Consider the following 17,239-nt stretch of genomic DNA (forward strand, 5'->3'; position numbering starts at 1 on the left):
ATACCCACAACGTGTCGTATAAAAAAAATTCAATCGGAATGTTCAGTAAACGATAGTTATAATTGGCAAAATACAATACCACTAATTATTTTCAATTCCCGCCACATTATTTTTTAAAATTTTAAATTTTTCACCATTTTATCTTAATTTTCGATTCCCTTCATATTATTTTTTCAAATTCTTATTTGTCCCTACACAATACCTCAATAATTTAAACTAAAAATGAAATTTTCGCACAAAATTTTCATCCAAGAAATTCACCAAAAAGTAAGTACTATACCCAAATTTTTGAATACAACTACAATTTCCTCTCAAAATATTGTCTAAATCAAATTCTTTCTCTACAAAATTTAATTCAAAAAATCAAAATTCCTTCGTGGAAAAATGAGAGGTCACTAAAAAAATAATTATCCTACTGTCTCAAATGCATACACTTTCGACACTAAAATAGAGTACAAAAAAATAAGTGTGAATATCAAAAAATAGAGTGTGAAAATTACTCCTTTTTTTTGTAATTGGTGAAATTAATTATATTAATACCCAATCTTATTAATATTCAGGGCGGTGCACTTAACAATTGGCACTATATATTTGGCACATGGATCGGTGTCAAACCTTCACCCTATGCATACCAATCAAAATTTAATGGTGGTCCTTGAAACTAGGTCGTGAAAGTAAAATCTAAATAATTTTGTAAATTTATTGTCATTGTACTTTCTTTTAAAAAAAATTATTATAGTTGACATATTGATTTACACCAATAACATAGGCTATAATATGATCTACAAGTGTAGGCCCAGCATTAGGACGGAGGCATTTGAAATCTTTGTCTTCTCAAATTTTTAGCCTGAAAATAAAGCCCCTACATACAAGAAAATATTATATAATTAATAGTCTTTAGAATTACAAATTCTCAATTGTGTACCATAGTGATAAAATAATGGAATTTGGACATTTATCTAAAAAATCTGGGGTTCATGTCTTACACCATTCGTTCATATTTTTTTTTAAAAGAATGTTGTTATTTTTTAGGATAAATTATATAGTTAGTCCTTAAAGTTTCATACTTCAACAAATCTCGTCGTTGAATTTCAATACAACATTAAAATATAATAATGCATCATTTGAGCCTGACGTAAGGTGTTTATTTTATTTTATTTTTATTTTATCAAAATCGTCTATCTTTTACATAATATTAATTAGGTCATTCGTACCAAGAATGAAGTTGATGGCTTATAGCTAGACACTTAATTAGATGGAAAATATCATTATATTATTCAATTTGCGTGCCGATGATGGACCTTTCTAAATCTGATTGAGACAAAAATTTACGTAAGTGACTTAATCAACAAACATAAAAAATTCAACGGATTTGATCGTCATTATTGTGTCACAGTCGCATGGCTACATTACATTCAACTACAACAGAGGACTAGGTTTCATACCAAATACTATAAATTGACTATACAGTCTAAATGTCGTTAGTGAGTGTATTTTTAAATTGATCGATCAGGACTGTTAGGATGTTAAGTTATACAATATTTAATTTGTGATATTTTAGGCATGTATCTTGCTTAGGTATAATAATTATTGATTGTGCTACGATATATTTTGGTCTTGTATCTAGTATCTTTTAATTGATTTCTTTTGGTACGACACATTGTGATAAGAAAGTGTCAATTTTTTGTGTTGTCATAACAATTGTGGTTATGTTATATAATTTGTAGTATTTTACACATGAGGGAGAGTGAGAGAAAGTCAAGGAGGAGAGAACAACCTGTTACCTGCTAAGCCCTTTTTTTTATTTTATAAATTGATTTAATATATAGGTGGTTCGGATTATTTACTTTGAAATCCAATGGCTTAAAATCATGATGCGTACGGTACACCCCCTAATAAGGGGTGTGTACCATAGGACTACCCAGTAATAAGTATGTTTATTTGAGATGAGATTGGATGATGAAATTATTAATATCATGTTTGTTTGAGATGAGATTAGGTGATGTGATTGAATTGATAGAAGAAATTGATAATGAGAAAGAATTGGTAAAGAGAAGGAGTTGGGATTGGACTATAAATACCAAGTCCCAAAGGGTATTGCTAATATCCCTAAAGGTCGGATTGGACATGTCAATGGACTAATAGTCCGAACCCTTTTTTGTTACCAAACATAGTACTAATACTCCCATGGGATTAGTACTCTAATCCCAAGCCTCAAAACTGTTATCAAACAGTGCCTGGGGGGTGTAACCAATCCGTTGAAAGACACAATGAAACAATCGAAAGATAACAATTAAATGAAGTGTTTGATTACTCTGATAGAAATAAGGGCTTGTTTGTTTTCAGCCTTTGTCTATTGACCGCGTCGTTCCATATTAAAAATATATTTATAAAACTGAGAATTAACTACTACTCCGTAGAATAGTGGTCAAGACCGAGTATCATTCCAACGGAGACAGTAAGGCTAAGTTACGACAAATTTGATCAATTTTTAGATTAATTCGGGCAAAGAAAGTTTGGTTGTTTGAATTTGAAGAATTTATTAAATCTAAGAGAATAAATTAAATGAAAAGTTTGTAACGATTGGAGAGAAAATCTAGAGTTCGAATCCATCTCGACCGCGTAACTCTAACATGCATAGGCGAGATTAATTATTCGAATCAGAAGGGATTATTGTGAGGGCTTGCAAACCCTAGCAATAATCGTCAAGAAAATTATTGAGTTGTTAAAAGACATAGATTATCCCATAGCACGGACCGTCTTACGAGCATAATCTATCTCAGAACTCCAACTACAATCGATGAAAACCATTGTATAACTCGTATTTGAAAGCATGCATACAAATACTCAATAGATTAAAACCATCAAAATCATTCCATTCAATTGAAATAGAAAGGGTTCTTAGTTATACAATTGATCCGAATAATAAACCTAAAACCCATACATAAAATAGAGTTACTTGGTATGAAGTTTCATCTTCCCTTAGACAAGGGGTTTAGCCGGCCATGGGAGCGGAATCGTTCTTCTTTTCTCTGGTGTCGTCTTCTGTTTTTCTTCGTCTCCTAAACTCCCGTCCGAACTATCGTGATAGCGTGGGTCTCCTCCTTTTATACACTACTGTCATTCATTTCTTGTACATGCACTGAATAATTGCATACGGAAATAAGAATCCTTTTCTCTGGCGGCCCCGTTCGACTAAATAAGTCACTTGGCTTATTTTTTTTTTGTCCTTATTCAATTTTTTTTGCATTTGTTAGTTTTTCGTTAATTTTTTTGGAATTATTACTTCATCATGACGAGAGGAATCTAAAAAGTAAAAAAATACGATCAAAACCTAATTTTTTTGAATAAAGACAAAAATAAGCCAATAAGTCAATTTTTTCGTTTTTATTCAAAAAAAATGAATTTCGATCGTAATTTTTTACTTTTTAAATTCCTCTTGTCATGAAAAAACAATAATCCCCAAAAAATTGACAAAAAACTAACAAATGCAAAAAAAATTTAAATAAGGACAAAAAAATAAGTTGAGTGGCTTATTTAGCTGAACGAGCCCAACTCTTGCTCAAAATCCCTAATACAACTTGGGCCCACCACCTAATTAATTGTATTGTTTCATGGATAACAATTTTAGCAATAATAACAATTCCACTTGTAAGCCCACGTGGATGACTACAGTGCTATTCATAAACCCAATTTCATTGTTATTTTTGTCCATCGAATAAATGTTAGCCAAACCTCACGACAACCCTCCGTGAGACCTTTCAATTTGCACGTTTTAACACTCATCGATCTTCAAGGTTTATAAACATCACAAAACATTAATTTTTTTTGGTCCTTATTCAATTTTTTTTTTTGCTTTTGTTAGTTTTTCGTTAATTTTTTTGGGATTATTGCTTCATCACGACAAGAGGAATCTAAAAAGGAAAAAAATACGATCGAAATCTAATTTTTTTAAATAAAGACAAAAATAAGCCAATAAGTCAATTTTTTCATTTTTATTCAAAAAAAATTAAATTTTGATCATAATTTTTTACTTTTTAGATTCCTCTTGTCATGAAAAAACAATAATCTCCAAAAAATTAACAAATGCGAAAAAAATTTGAACAAGGATAAAAAAAAAAAGTTAAGTAGCTTATTTAGCCGAACGGGACCCAACTCTTGCTCAAAATCCCTAATACAACTTGGGCCCACCACCTAATTAATTGAATTGTTTTATGGATAACAAATTTAGCAATAATAACAAGGGTCTTGCAATTGGGCGAATGCATGCGTCGGTTAAGTGTAATACTTTGTTCTTATATTTCTAACCCAAGTGACAGGACTCTAGTCTGCCATTGATTTGCTTTTTGAACAATGTTTACAGTCGTCCTATCCTACCTTTATTTTTTGGAAATGACAAATTTAACCTCCATCCATCAGTTCTTAAAGTTCATATATATAGAAGTTACTAAGAGCCCGTTCCAGAAATGAAAAAAAATCCTTATTTTTTAAGAAGGCAATTTCAAACTCAAAAATTATGGGTTTATTGAAATCTAAAAATATGCAATATGGATCTTGTTTGAAAGATCTCAATGAGATCTTTTATACGATGCAAAAAAAATTAAAAATTAATTTTTTATTTACATTATTTTTGAGTTTGAAAATGTGAAATAAGCTGTTTATTTTTTAAGAAAGTTTCTGGAACGGGGCCTAATACATCCTTGCACAAGAAAAATGTATATGTGCAATGCTCCACCCATAATATTTTTGGGTTTTTTTTTTTTAAAGAAAAAACCTAATTTCAGTTCCTTAGGTTGAGTTCTTTTTAATTTATTTTTCTAATTTATTTTATCGAAACGAATCAATAACCTACAAAAATTTGACGCAAAACTAACAAATGCAAAAAAAATCAAATAAGGATAAAATTTCCAAATTTAAGTTAAATTCAAAAGAACTCAACTTTACTAAGCAACTACCATTGGCAAGATTATCGGCAAAATGTGAGCTTCATGTATATGAAGGTCTCACTACAAATGAGAGAGCGTTACAATTAACAGTTACATTGAAATTTTTCTCGTTAGCACTTTAAATGGAAAAATTATTGGGTGGTGTTGGGACACCGCCACTTGGTGTCTCAACACCCTTATCATCATACATTTCTGTGAGGTCCAAGACCACTCAGTAACTTTAGGCTCTCCATTTTTGTAAGAAGTGAGAAAGTATTTGAAATAGAGTGTGAATATAGAAATATAGAGAGTTGTGATTGGAATTTATACGGATAATAAAATCCTCTATAATCACTTTTTTATTAAACAATACGTATTAATTTAATTCTCAAAAATGAAGAAATAAAAAGGATGTTTGATTGAAGATACTCTAAAAGAGAAATGCTATGTGCAAAAAAAAATCAACAAAGAAAATACCCTTAAAGTGTACATGAACGGTTCAGATACACTGCACAGTGAATCGGAGCCGTTCATGTACACTTTAAGGATATTTTTTTTGCCAATTTTTTTTGTCCCTAGCACTTCTCGCTCTAAAACTAGACCATTTAGAGCATCTCCAATCCAATGCTCTATTTGAGAGTATCAAAATACTCTATTTTATTCATAAAGTGATTTTAGAGGAAATCACTATTTCTATTTACTCCAATCACAAATCTTCTATTTTTCTCTCTAAAATCACTTTACGAATTTTTTTTTTTATACTCTCATAAGGATATGATTGGTATAAAAATTTAGTAAGAAAAATTTACAAGGACAAAAATGTCTTTTGAAAAGGTGAATAGTGTTATGGAGATGATCCTCCGTATTTTCTTTTACCCTCTAAATATAGAGGATCAAAATCCAATATTCTTAAATGGAAAAGGATTGAAAGGATGAATTAAAATGCTTTGATACTCTCAAATAGAGATATAGAGTATGAATAGGATATGCTCTTACAGCTTTTTGGGGGATTATACGTGAGAGAACTGTTCTTGTAGCAAGAGGAAATAAAAAGGGTTAAAGATGTCATTCAATTGCCCAAATAAAGTAGCTCTGACATTCCATTTCTATTTTTCTTCATCAAATTAAATGTTAGCCAAACCTCATTGCTTTCCGCAGGACCTTTCAAATATAAGAGTACCGACAAAGCTATATTAGTCAGAGTATATAGGTGCTATCATCTATCCATCCACAGAAGAAGAGTAGTCAAAAAAGCTGTTATCATAGGCCTTCCTCTTGGCATCCCCAGCCATCGCTCAACTCTCTGCTCCACTCTCTTCAGTTCTTGTATAGTTGTTTTTGTTGGGTTTGAAGTACGATGGATAGTCTCTTGAAGGATTTCGATGTTCCGGCTGAGAACCCATCGGAGGAGATGGATATTCTCTTGCAGGATTTCGATATTCGGGCTGAGAATCCATCGGAGGAGGCACAAAGGCGGGAGAGATACGCAGTCTCCGTCGTCAGGAACCGCCGGCGGCGGTTCCACATGGTGGCGGATCTGGTCAAGAGATCTGCTGCCGAGACCAAGATTCTCAAAAACCAGGTTCCCATTCTCTCTCTCTCTCTCTCTCTCTCTCTCATGGGAAAAAATAAAAAAGGCTTGTTTACCTTTTTCGTCCATAAAGTATTAGCGAGCTGTTAATTTCGTCCCGAATATACACATTTAACCAATTTCGTCTTGAACGTTTAAAATGTGCGTCTAGATGGTCCTAGCTCTCATCTTCTTCAAACCCCACACCTTAATTCCTAACCTAAAGTACTCACTTCCTCCGACCTCCTCCCAGGCTCCCCCTTCACCAGCCAACATTTCCGGACACAAATCTGCCCGAAGCATTGCTCGAGCACAGACTTACCAAACAAAAGAAAAACAATTATATCAAGCTAAACTTCCAAGTTCATTACACCAGCCCAAAATTTGTAGCCCACAACATTGAGATAACCTCATTCAAGACATTGGCCGTGAGCATCGAGAACGCGGTGCTCTCCCTGCGGCGTCCCTCCTCGGATCGAAACCGAACCCCCCCCTTTCTTCCTTCATCACCCAAATAAATCCTGAACCCCTTTTCCGGCGAAAACCGGATCAGAGAGCTAGCTCGGCCAAAAAGGCATTGACGGGAGCAAAACGACACTGGACCCCGCGATAACTCTGAGCATGACCCCGGTGGTCACTTCCACCTTCCCGAACGCCGGCCACTCCATCTCGGCATCTCCCTTATCTCCTCCGCCACCCCGCTCCAGAAATCCCCACCCCCTCTTCCTCTCTTTCTCTTCCTTCTCTCTCCTCCACCGCCTTCTTGGTCCGCGAACCCAAATTGGATACGTTGATGTTGTTCTTGGGTTGTGGCTCGTTTGTAACAATTTGGGGTTCAGAGATGGTGGTGGTGTTGGATTCTTTTGGATTTTATTGTTCTTTGTTGGTGGTGGTGGATTAATTGGGTGGCTTTGATGGTGAATTGGGTGGGTTTTGTTTTTATGATTTTGCAGTGTTTAGTGGTGAATTGGGTGGGTTTTGTTCTTGTTCGATTTTCTTGTGTTATTGTTCGTTTTTTATTTTTATTTTGCAGTGTTTGAAGAAGATAATATAATAAGTGAAATACCAAGAAAGCCCCTCGTATGGACGGGAAGGTTAAACGGCGTTAGGGCTTGGGACCATTTAGGCACATATTTTAAATGTTGGGGACGAAATTGGTTAAATGTGTACATTAGGGACGAAATTGATAACTCACTAATACTTTGGGGACCAAAAAGGTAAAAAAAGCCTAGTAAAAATGAAGAATCAGCTTAGAAACTTGCTTCTGGGTTAATAATAAGACTTTTGTTGTGGTGTTAAAAAAAAAAAAGATAGAGAAATTTTTTTTGGGTAATTAAAAAGATAGAGAAATTATGAGTTCTGCTACACACACAGACAATTTGTGCACAGATTTCGTTGTGAGGCCCACCACGCGTTTCACATAAATCATCCGAACTGTTCATTAAATGTAAAATATTTTTTCAAAAGTCCCCGTAAAAAATAGGGTCAATCCGATACCTATAGGTGCTTCATCCAACCATCTAACTTTTCATTCAGATTTTCGGATAATGAAAAGTTATATGGTTGGATCGAGCACCTATAGGTATCAGATTGAGCTTATTTTTTACAGGGACCTTTGAAAAAATGTTTTGCATTTAATGTACGGCTTGGATGATTTTTGTGGGACTCGTGATGGACCCCACAACAAAATCTGTGCACAGATTGTACGTGTGTTTAGACTTTCTGGTATTCCGTTCTATGTCCTTTTTTTCTTCCACACATTTTCTTGGAATCCAAACGGAGGATTGTGGACTGGCCTTGATTACCACCATTGAAAGACATAACAATTGAAGGCGTAAGCGTCACTGCCCAGCCAACACTACCACCCAACCGCCTCGCCCAGCCAACACCACCATCCAACCACCTAGCCGTTATGTAGATCTGGTCCCTCCCAGAAGTAGAAGACTGGCGGCAGGAAGGAACCCAACAGACCCACCAAAGTAATACTAATGGCCTACGACGATGGAGAGGAGAGCAAAGAGAGGCCAGTAGGAGAACGGATCAGCTGCCTAACATCGCCTCTCCACGAACCCCGGGATCACGAACGCGAACAAAAGCTGGATAATTGAGCATAGTAAAGCTGCATCTTTTTGTTGCCCATAACATTGTTTGCTGACTTAGGGAGTAAAAAAGAAAGAAAACATTGTTTGCTCACTGGTTGCTCAGTTCGTTTTTGAGTTATGCTGTTACAACAGAAATGTTGAAATTCCTGTGCTGTTAAACTAGTATTTGGAGACTTCGAGCCAATCGGGTAGTAGGTGTCTGACTTTCGTCTTGTGTAACTATAGGAGAAATTGAGGGTTGCAGTTCTGGTTTCCAGAGCCGCAATTCAGTTCCTAAAAGGTGAGTTTATTCCACTTACTGCTAAAACTTGCCTGTAATGAAAGGTTTCTTAGAATTAACTGTCTTCTGGTCTATTTGCAGGTGTACAGCCAATCGACTATGTTGTACCTGAGGAAGTTAAAGCTGCTGGTTTTGACATTTGTGGTGATGAACTGGGATCCCTTGTTGAAGACAATAACCTAAGAAAGCTGGAATATCATGGCGGCGTAGCTGGCATTGCGAATAAACTCTCCACATCAATAACCACTGGTCTTTCTACAGATGGTAATTTACTGAATCGCAGAAAGGAGATTTTTGGGATCAATAAATTCACAGAAAGTCAACAACGCAGTTTCTGGGTATATGTTTGGGAAGCACTTCAAGATATGACTCTCATGATCCTTGGCGTGTGTGCATTTCTCTCTTTGATTGTTGGCCTAACAACGGAAGGATGGCCTGAGGGGGCTCACTACGGTCTTGGAATCGTTGCAAGCATTATGTTGGTTGTTGTTGTCACGGCAATAAGTGATTATCGCCAATCCCTACAGTTCAGAGATTTGGAGAAAGAAAAAAAGAAGAGGTCGATTCAAGTTACAAGGAATGGATGTCAGCAGAAAATGTCAATATACGATCTGTTGCCTGGTGATATTGTACATCTCTCCATTGGTGACCAAGTCCCCGCGGATGGGCTTTTTGTTTCAGGATTTTCTGTGGAGATTGATGAATCGAGTTTGACCGGAGAGAGTGAGCCAGTGATGGTGACCGCTGACCCGGCGGATGGGCTTTTTGTTTCAGGATTTTCTGTGGAGATTGATGAATCGAGTTTGACCGGAGAGAGTGAGCCAGTGATGGTGACCGCTGAACATCCGTTTCTTCTATCAGGAACTAAGGTCCAAGATGGATCATGCACAATGATGATAACCACTGTTGGAATGAGAACCCGATGGGGTAAGTTGATGACAACACTCAGCAAAGGAGGAGATGATGAGACCCCACTGCAGGTTAAGCTAAAACCATTATCGGAAAGATAGGACTTTTCTTTGCTATTGTGACTTTTGCAGTTTTGGTGCAAAAGATGTTCTTGCGCAAACTGCTACGGGCTGTTTGGCAGCGATATCAGGTGTGGGGTTCACTGATTTGGGTTAGGCAACCTCTCGAGCCTCTGGTTCAACTGGGTTTGCGCTTAGGACCCTCACTTAGCCTGTACAAGAAAACACGTCTAACAGACCACACCGGAGGGACTTTGGAACAATCCTTCAGTGAGAGAATCAGAAAGTGCAAAGCAAGTAAGGAAAGTGCTAGGCACGCTTTATATAGAGTGTCCTTGCTTGCTCGCCAAGGTCGAGCATGTGCCAGGCACGCTTCGGCTGACATCACCTTTGATGTACCTAATAAGGCGGTTAACGGCCTCGTGCATGAGCTGTCACCCCATGTGCGCTCATAATACTTCGTTGTGTAACCGCTTCGGATGACGTCACATACGTCACTTCGGATAAGGCAGTGACATTCACGTGGACGAACTAGCATGCTAGGGCTACTACCAAACCTAACAGTCCTGACGCTAGGGCACTGAGAGTCGTCCCCTCAGTATAACATGATAGACGGACTTCTTCCATTCGAACGCAGACATAACTGAACCAAGTATCCGAACCTAAGAGTTCGGTCTCTAGTTCCATCTCTCTGTGTGACGAGTCAACAGCCTTCAGCTATCGATTTGTGTACAACCGAGGCCGAACCACCATGCCGAGCCTATAAGCCCAGCCTGTGGTTTGATCGACCCAAGTAAGAATTAGGGAGCTGACCGGGCCTTCCGCCGAGCGTGGTGTCCACATTCAAACCGTAATATTCAGCCCACTACATAAGGCACCTGGATATACATTTGAGCCTGATATAGCAAACCGGGTGCTTTATATCCAGTGTTTGTTTTTACCGTTAAACCCATATATGTTTTCGTTGGGATATCCATATCCATCTGGAGGGTCCATTATTTTGGATACCCTGTCCTCTTATCCACAGTGATTATTTCTCATAATATAAGGGTAAAAATAAAAAAAAATTTACATTTTTGATTCATTCGTCGAGATGAATCAATAATTCACAAAAAATTGGCGCAAAACTAACAAATGCAAAAAAAAAAAAAAGGGGTCACGTGAATGGCACATTGGAGAGGATTCACATATGATGTGAGTGAATTTGTATAAGTATTTGTGTGTGGTTTTAGAATAGTATATGAAAAGATTTACTGTGTAAGTATATCTTGACTGTACCCGAACGTTTTGTGCAGGAAGCACGAAAGCATTTTGACAAGGCAAGCCTTCTTTATGACCAGGTGATTCTCATCTCAGGTACTTCGATGGTTTTTATATCCCTCAAGCTATACATCATTTTTTGACTTCATTCTCAAACTATTAAAATCGTTTACTTCGTCCTCCAACTTTTGCATTGCAACCATGAGCTAACTTCCATTAACTTTTCGAACAAAAAAGGTCACGGAAAGGCACATGCCCCAATCTAAGGGCGGAAATGTCATTCCCCTTTCAATCCCACAATCCACGCAGGCACGCACAAACATCTCTCTCTCTTCGACGAAGCCAAAACCCAGAACATGCACAAACCCAGTTTGGCTTCACACACACACACACACACACACACACACACACACTCTCTCTCTCTCTCTCTCTCTCTCTCTCTCTCTCTCTCTCTCTCTCTCTCATCACCCTCCGATGGAACTTTCCCCTCCACCCTGTCTCTGTTGATTCTCGCGAGATCTGGAGCTAATTCCACGATCGGAGTAGCTTTTGGTTGTTTGCTCATGATTTATTCACCATAAAGCTCAAATCTTTGTGAATTTCAGTTGAAATACTTGATTTTCTTGAAAATGGATGAGATAATTGAATTTTAGGGTTTTGTACTGTTATATTTTTTTTGCTCGGCGTTTTGTACTGTTATATTATGAGCTACATTCGTTTGAGCTTCAGATCTTACTAATTGGGTCTGGGTAGTTAATGGGAATTTGATTATTTGGCGAAATCAGTCAACTGAGTTGCATGTTGATTTTTTTTTTTTTTTGCGCTTTAACTTTTAAGTTTTAACCTTTTTGATCTGGATTTAAGAACTTTTTAAATTTTCAACTTTCAATTGGTGCTTTGTATACTGTTTTTTGGTTGAATTGTTGTCATATCTGATATGGCCGTAGGTGATTTAAAGCATGGGACTGTAGGTATTGTAAATTACATGCCCATTACTGTTGTCAAAAAGGTTAAATTCCAACCAACTTGAATTTGCAGAACAAAATTTTTGATAGTTTGGTTAAGCATTGAGGTCAGGGGAAGGGATGGAGGTAAGAAGTTCACTGGTATGGAGGTAAGGCATCCAAAATGCTATAATCAAAAATTGATAATCAAAAGTTGTCATATCAGTTTTTGATTACTCCGTATTCATTTAAGAGTTTGTTAAGGTTAGCAATATAGATGTCTACAGGGACAATAACCAAAATTTATCACATCATATTTTCAAATTATAAAAAACTAAAAACTGTGAACAGTAGAAAATAATTTTTCTAAAAATAGTTTTGAAACTAATAAAAACTATTTACTTGAAAAAATAGTTTTTGAAACTTTTTTTCGGAAAAAAAACTATTTTTAAAGAACTGTTTTCTAAAAAAAATTATTATTTAGTAAAATATTTTTTTTTCGAAAATATTGTTCAGAGAGAGAGAGAGAGAGAGAAGAAAAGGGAAGAGAGATAGAACATTTTTGTATAATAATTGGTATATTTGATTGAGAATATGTAGACTCTATTAAATTTGGTTATTGTCAAAATATTGCTAATTTTTGTTATCTAAAGCTCAAAATTTGATTATTTTTAAGAAGATTGTTAAGTTTGATTATAGCGGTGTGAGCAATATTTTATATCAACATTGTTAACTTTAAAACCTTTTACTTTTGATTATAACATTGTGGATATTCTAAGAGGTTTACTTGGTACTCTGTTTTTGCTTGCCTGTGTGTACATATATATATAACCCAAAATGGAGGGAACCCACTTTCAGTTTGGCGCCAGTTTGTAGGATTGAGAGGGGAATGACATTTCTGCCCTTAGATTGGGGTATGTGGCGCCAGTTTGTAGGATTGAGAGGGGAATGACATTTCTGCCCTTAGATTGGGGTATGTGCCATTCACGTGACTTTTTTCCGTTTGAAAAGTTAACAAAAGTTAGCATGAGGACTTAATAGGTTGCAATGCAAAAGTTGAAGGACGAAATAAACGATTTTGATAGTTTGAGAACGAAGTAAAAAAATGTTGTATAGTTTGAAGGATATAAACAAAAGAAATCATGAAAAAAATAAAAAAGTTGATTTTGCCCATGAACAAAATTACCTCTGGCGGCAATGAAAATCGTGGGGTTACCGCTTTTGGTTACTTCTCTTCACTAGTATGATTTTGGTGAACTCATTTATTACTAACATGAAATCCTATATTGAGATCTTAATACTTTTTCCCAACAGTTGCACCCTGTTTGGCCGGGTCTCAACTTCTGATACTACCTTGCTATCATCTCGTCACCGTCATGGGTTTTCTCATTCTTGGCCATGGATTTCATCAAGAGAACCGCCGGCCTCAACCTCGCCATCTTCATCTTCCTCATTTTGGCACACGGAACTAGTACCTTCATGCTTTCGAGGTTATATTTTTTGTTGCCGAGAAATCAGGAAACCCATAGATTCTTCCGCAGATACAAACGTGCCGGGAAAACAATTGGCTACGTGCTTCTGTTCTTCAGCAATGTCGGTCTTTACTACTTCTCAGAGAAATCCGTTGCTTGCATGCTCACTTTCCTCTCCCTCGCCTTTTACTGGCTCTGCACTCTCTTCTGTTTCCAACCCTATACGGATTTTGGGGTCCTAGAGTTCCTTCTCTCAGCCTGTATGAATCAAACATTGAATCTTTTTGGGCTTCGATCTTCATACTTGTGGCTGGTTATAATTGCATGTATAATCATAGCAGTGATCCGCTTCTGTCTAGAACCGGTCCCCAGAGAAGCAACTACCGATGAAAATGATCTTGAATCATGCTGTCGGGATACTTCGCAGAGAGGTCAGGCCAAGAAAAATTAAGCTCGTAGAATCGCTAACGACTTTTTTCACCAAGCCCAGTAAATAATGTTTGTGGTCTTGGATCCTTCCTTTTGGGCTTGTGTGCTGTTTGTTGTGGTTGTGAGAGGATACTTAGTTTTAAGCTCCATTAGGCTGAGTTTTACTGTGTTTGTATTATAGAAGAGGTAAAATAGATTGTATTGTTTGAGTGTTGAAAAAGACGTGGTTAGCTAAAATATATAATGTGCACTGGTTTTTTTTTTTTATCGGCAAAAGATGAAATTTTATTATAAATGGGGAAAGGGGAAGGGGATCTAACAAAGAGTTGGAAGATACATCACGTGGGCAAAGACCAAAACACACCAAAGGTCTACAAGAGTCCAAAACAAATAAACAATGACGTTCAACCCAACATCCAAATAAACAGATAGAAGCCCAAACACCCTAACCTGATCCACTCATGGACCAGTCCACCCAAACCATAATCACTTCAATCTCCACCACCACACAAACCACCGGAAAACCAGCCTCGCCGTTATGCCAAGCCGATCTCTCTCAGATGTAGAGACCGGCGGCGGAAACCGGCCTACGACAATGAAAATCAAAGCAAATCAAGGCAAACCACCACCAATCTCAGCCAGCCCCAAACGAACCCCAACATCAACGATCTCCACTGACGACAGCAACAACCCAAAGAGCGAACTGTTGGCCTCGCGCCTGAATGAGAGCTTGGAGTGGCCGCTGACTGGACTTCGACACACAAAATGACCAGAGCAACCCAGCCATGCGGGCCACATCCACCTTGCCACCACCGGATTGAACCACCACCGATCAACATCGCCATCTTCACCGATCATTTTCTGAAAATATGAAACAACCTGCAAAACATAAATTAGAAAAAACAACTACTGGAAAGCCACCGCACCACCGCCTGACAACTATGCCCTCCAGATCCATACCAGAGTGACCGCAATGCCCACGACCGACGAGACACCCACGCTGCTAGGCATGTCTACAGAGCCAAGGAATCACCGGTAGTAGATGAAACGCTTCACCCTCCCACGCCGGGGAAGGCGGTAACCCGTTAAAATAGAAGGAGGAGAGGAACGTGATCTGGAGGAGGAGAGGGCAGAAAGAGAGATAGAGGGGGTGAGAGAGGAAGACGGACCCAGGTGAGGAGGGAAGGAGGCACCACCCCCCCCCCACAGGTAGCAGGCGGCGGTGGAAAGAGAGCCCTAGGATTGAAATCACCAAAATCGCCTGGGGGAGAAAGAGCTATGTATTGGTTTGTTAAAAGGTGACTAGCATTTTTGGCTCAAATTTTGCCTAAGTTGATGCACTTGCTCTAAGGAAGCCTATTGGGAAGTTGGGAACTTCATTCTGATACTCAAATAGGGAGTACATCCTTTGACTATTAGCTTATGTCATAAAACATCATGTTTCAGTATCATGCTACTCCTATACAGGTAGCCAGGTAGGTAACCTTCGTTACCAAGCGACAGAATCAAATTCAAATGTTTTAATCAGTTTTGAAAGTTCAAATCCCCAATGACAGGAGCCAAACGCTGGGTTTGGAAGTAAGGGAAGAAAACAACAGAGACAAAGTGTGTGTGTGTGTGTGTGTGTGTGTGTGGGGGGGGGGGGGGGGGGGGGGGGGGGGGTGTGTCTTGGGGATGATTTAATACAAAAGTGTTCTTTCTTCTTGGTTGATTTTGCAATAAAAGAAAGGGAAATGGGAAGAAATAATAGGAAAAAAGAAAAGAAAAGAAAGAAAGATAAGGAAGGTCGTCACTCTCCACTTCTATTTCTTTGGTTTTCACCTTTTCTCTTTCCAAACTAGGAATCAAACAGCGATGGAATTTTTTGGTTTTGTCTCAACTCTTCCCTTCAGAGGTCCATATATACAAACTAAAATAGTCAAGTAGATGCAATTAGCTTGTTTTTGATTTTTGCCTGATATTTCTGGTGTTCCCAAAATATATAATGAATTTTTGCCAGGAGATGCATGCACGGATAATAGATTACTGTAACTTCTGAGAATTTGTCATGGCTCATGAATTTTGATAGAAAGGCCGATCAGAGTAACTGTAATACAGTATAAAGAATATAATTTCCACCATATGCCTGTTCTATGGAGAAGCGAGGCTTCGGCGTGCTTGGGCTTGGCAGTGGCACCTACAATCTTCCCCATCTTCCAGATACGTATCCCTAAAAAGAACGAAAAACTATGAACCATCTATTCAATTGTCGTTCGGAATCAATTGTTGTTCGGAAATATATTCAACTTCAAATGTAGAAGAAGTTCGGCCTTCGTCATCTTTTCAAGCAAACACTCTGCAATACAGTTTTCTGATGTAAATGCGACTTATGGAAAATTGAATAAAAAAGTAGGATCTAATGCCCCCATTTTAAGGTTCAAAATGATCACGAAATTATCAAGCAAAGAACAGTCATCAGCTTAACTTTGACTGATTCCCCGCTCCAAGTATGCACCAACTCTTGCTACTTTTACCCTTTTCTGAGCATTTGAAACCATAGCCTACAAAAGCTAACCAACTTAACCAACGTTTCTAGCAAAAAACAGTTTTCCTTTGCAATTTGCTAATGTGCCGTACCAATTGAATCAAGAATGGGTTCTAACGTTCCGTTAAGGTTACAATTATCAAGAAATTATCTGCCAACGAACAAGTCATCTGCTGACCTTTTACTTAACCGAATTCTTTTGTTTATTGTTTTAAAATAAAAAATAAAATACATAAATAAACGAGCCCTTAATGTAATTAGAACATGGTACTATAGAAGTTCAGCTCCTATACAACTCATCCATGCTCTCATTGTGGGTCTATTCTTGATCCATATCCACCATTTATCTCTTAAATATGTGAAATTACCTAATGTGCTACAAAGTCCCAGAGGGGAGTGAATGAGACTACCAATTTAAATTTATAAATTAACAACTCAAACAACTATCCAATCTCCATGCCACGCTATTCAATTCAACAATATAAGTAAAGAGTGATAAAACTAAAGAACGCAAACACTGAGATATATGTGGAAACTACTTAGGGTCAAACACACCCTAAGCGCATAACCACAGCCTAATCTACTCAAATTTCCATAAATCAAAAGGTTAAGAAAAAGACAAGAAGTTAGGAATTATTAACTTTTACCCCAAGTTACACCTAATTCCGCTTGCCTAGCACCCCCATGCCCCTTCTTGATTCCATGGACTCCTCTAGCAACACCATCTCGATCTCTGCTCTAAAACGGCTCCGGTATCATTTGGCC

General features: G+C 37.6%; 1 protein-coding gene across 1 annotated transcript; it reads left to right on the forward strand.

The window, feature by feature from the left end:
* Nucleotides 1–3,719: 3,719 nt before the first annotated feature.
* Nucleotides 3,720–14,189, forward strand: LOC131299291 (calcium-transporting ATPase 2, plasma membrane-type-like). Its single transcript, XM_058324932.1, has 6 exons — nt 3,720–3,797; nt 6,084–6,507; nt 8,823–8,877; nt 8,959–9,857; nt 11,141–11,201; nt 13,364–14,189. The coding sequence occupies exons 2-6, from the start codon at nt 6,283–6,285 to the stop codon at nt 13,519–13,521; spliced, it is 1,398 nt and encodes a 465-aa protein (XP_058180915.1). The 5' UTR covers nt 3,720–3,797; nt 6,084–6,282; the 3' UTR covers nt 13,522–14,189.
* Nucleotides 14,190–17,239: the final 3,050 nt, after the last annotated feature.

The sequence above is a fragment of the Rhododendron vialii genome, chromosome 8a (assembly GCF_030253575.1).
Source record: "Rhododendron vialii isolate Sample 1 chromosome 8a, ASM3025357v1".
NCBI classification, from domain to species: domain Eukaryota; kingdom Viridiplantae; phylum Streptophyta; class Magnoliopsida; order Ericales; family Ericaceae; genus Rhododendron; species Rhododendron vialii.

Coding starts and splice junctions, on each gene's coding strand:
- LOC131299291 (XM_058324932.1), top strand. CDS start 6,283: ATGGATAGTCTCTTGAAGGATTTCGATGTTCCGGCTGAGAACCCATCG. Junction 6,508..8,822: donor CCAAGATTCTCAAAAACCAG/GTTCCCATTCTC, acceptor GTGTAACTATAG/GAGAAATTGAGGGTTGCAGT. Junction 9,858..11,140: donor ATGATGAGACCCCACTGCAG/GTTAAGCTAAAA, acceptor CGTTTTGTGCAG/GAAGCACGAAAGCATTTTGA.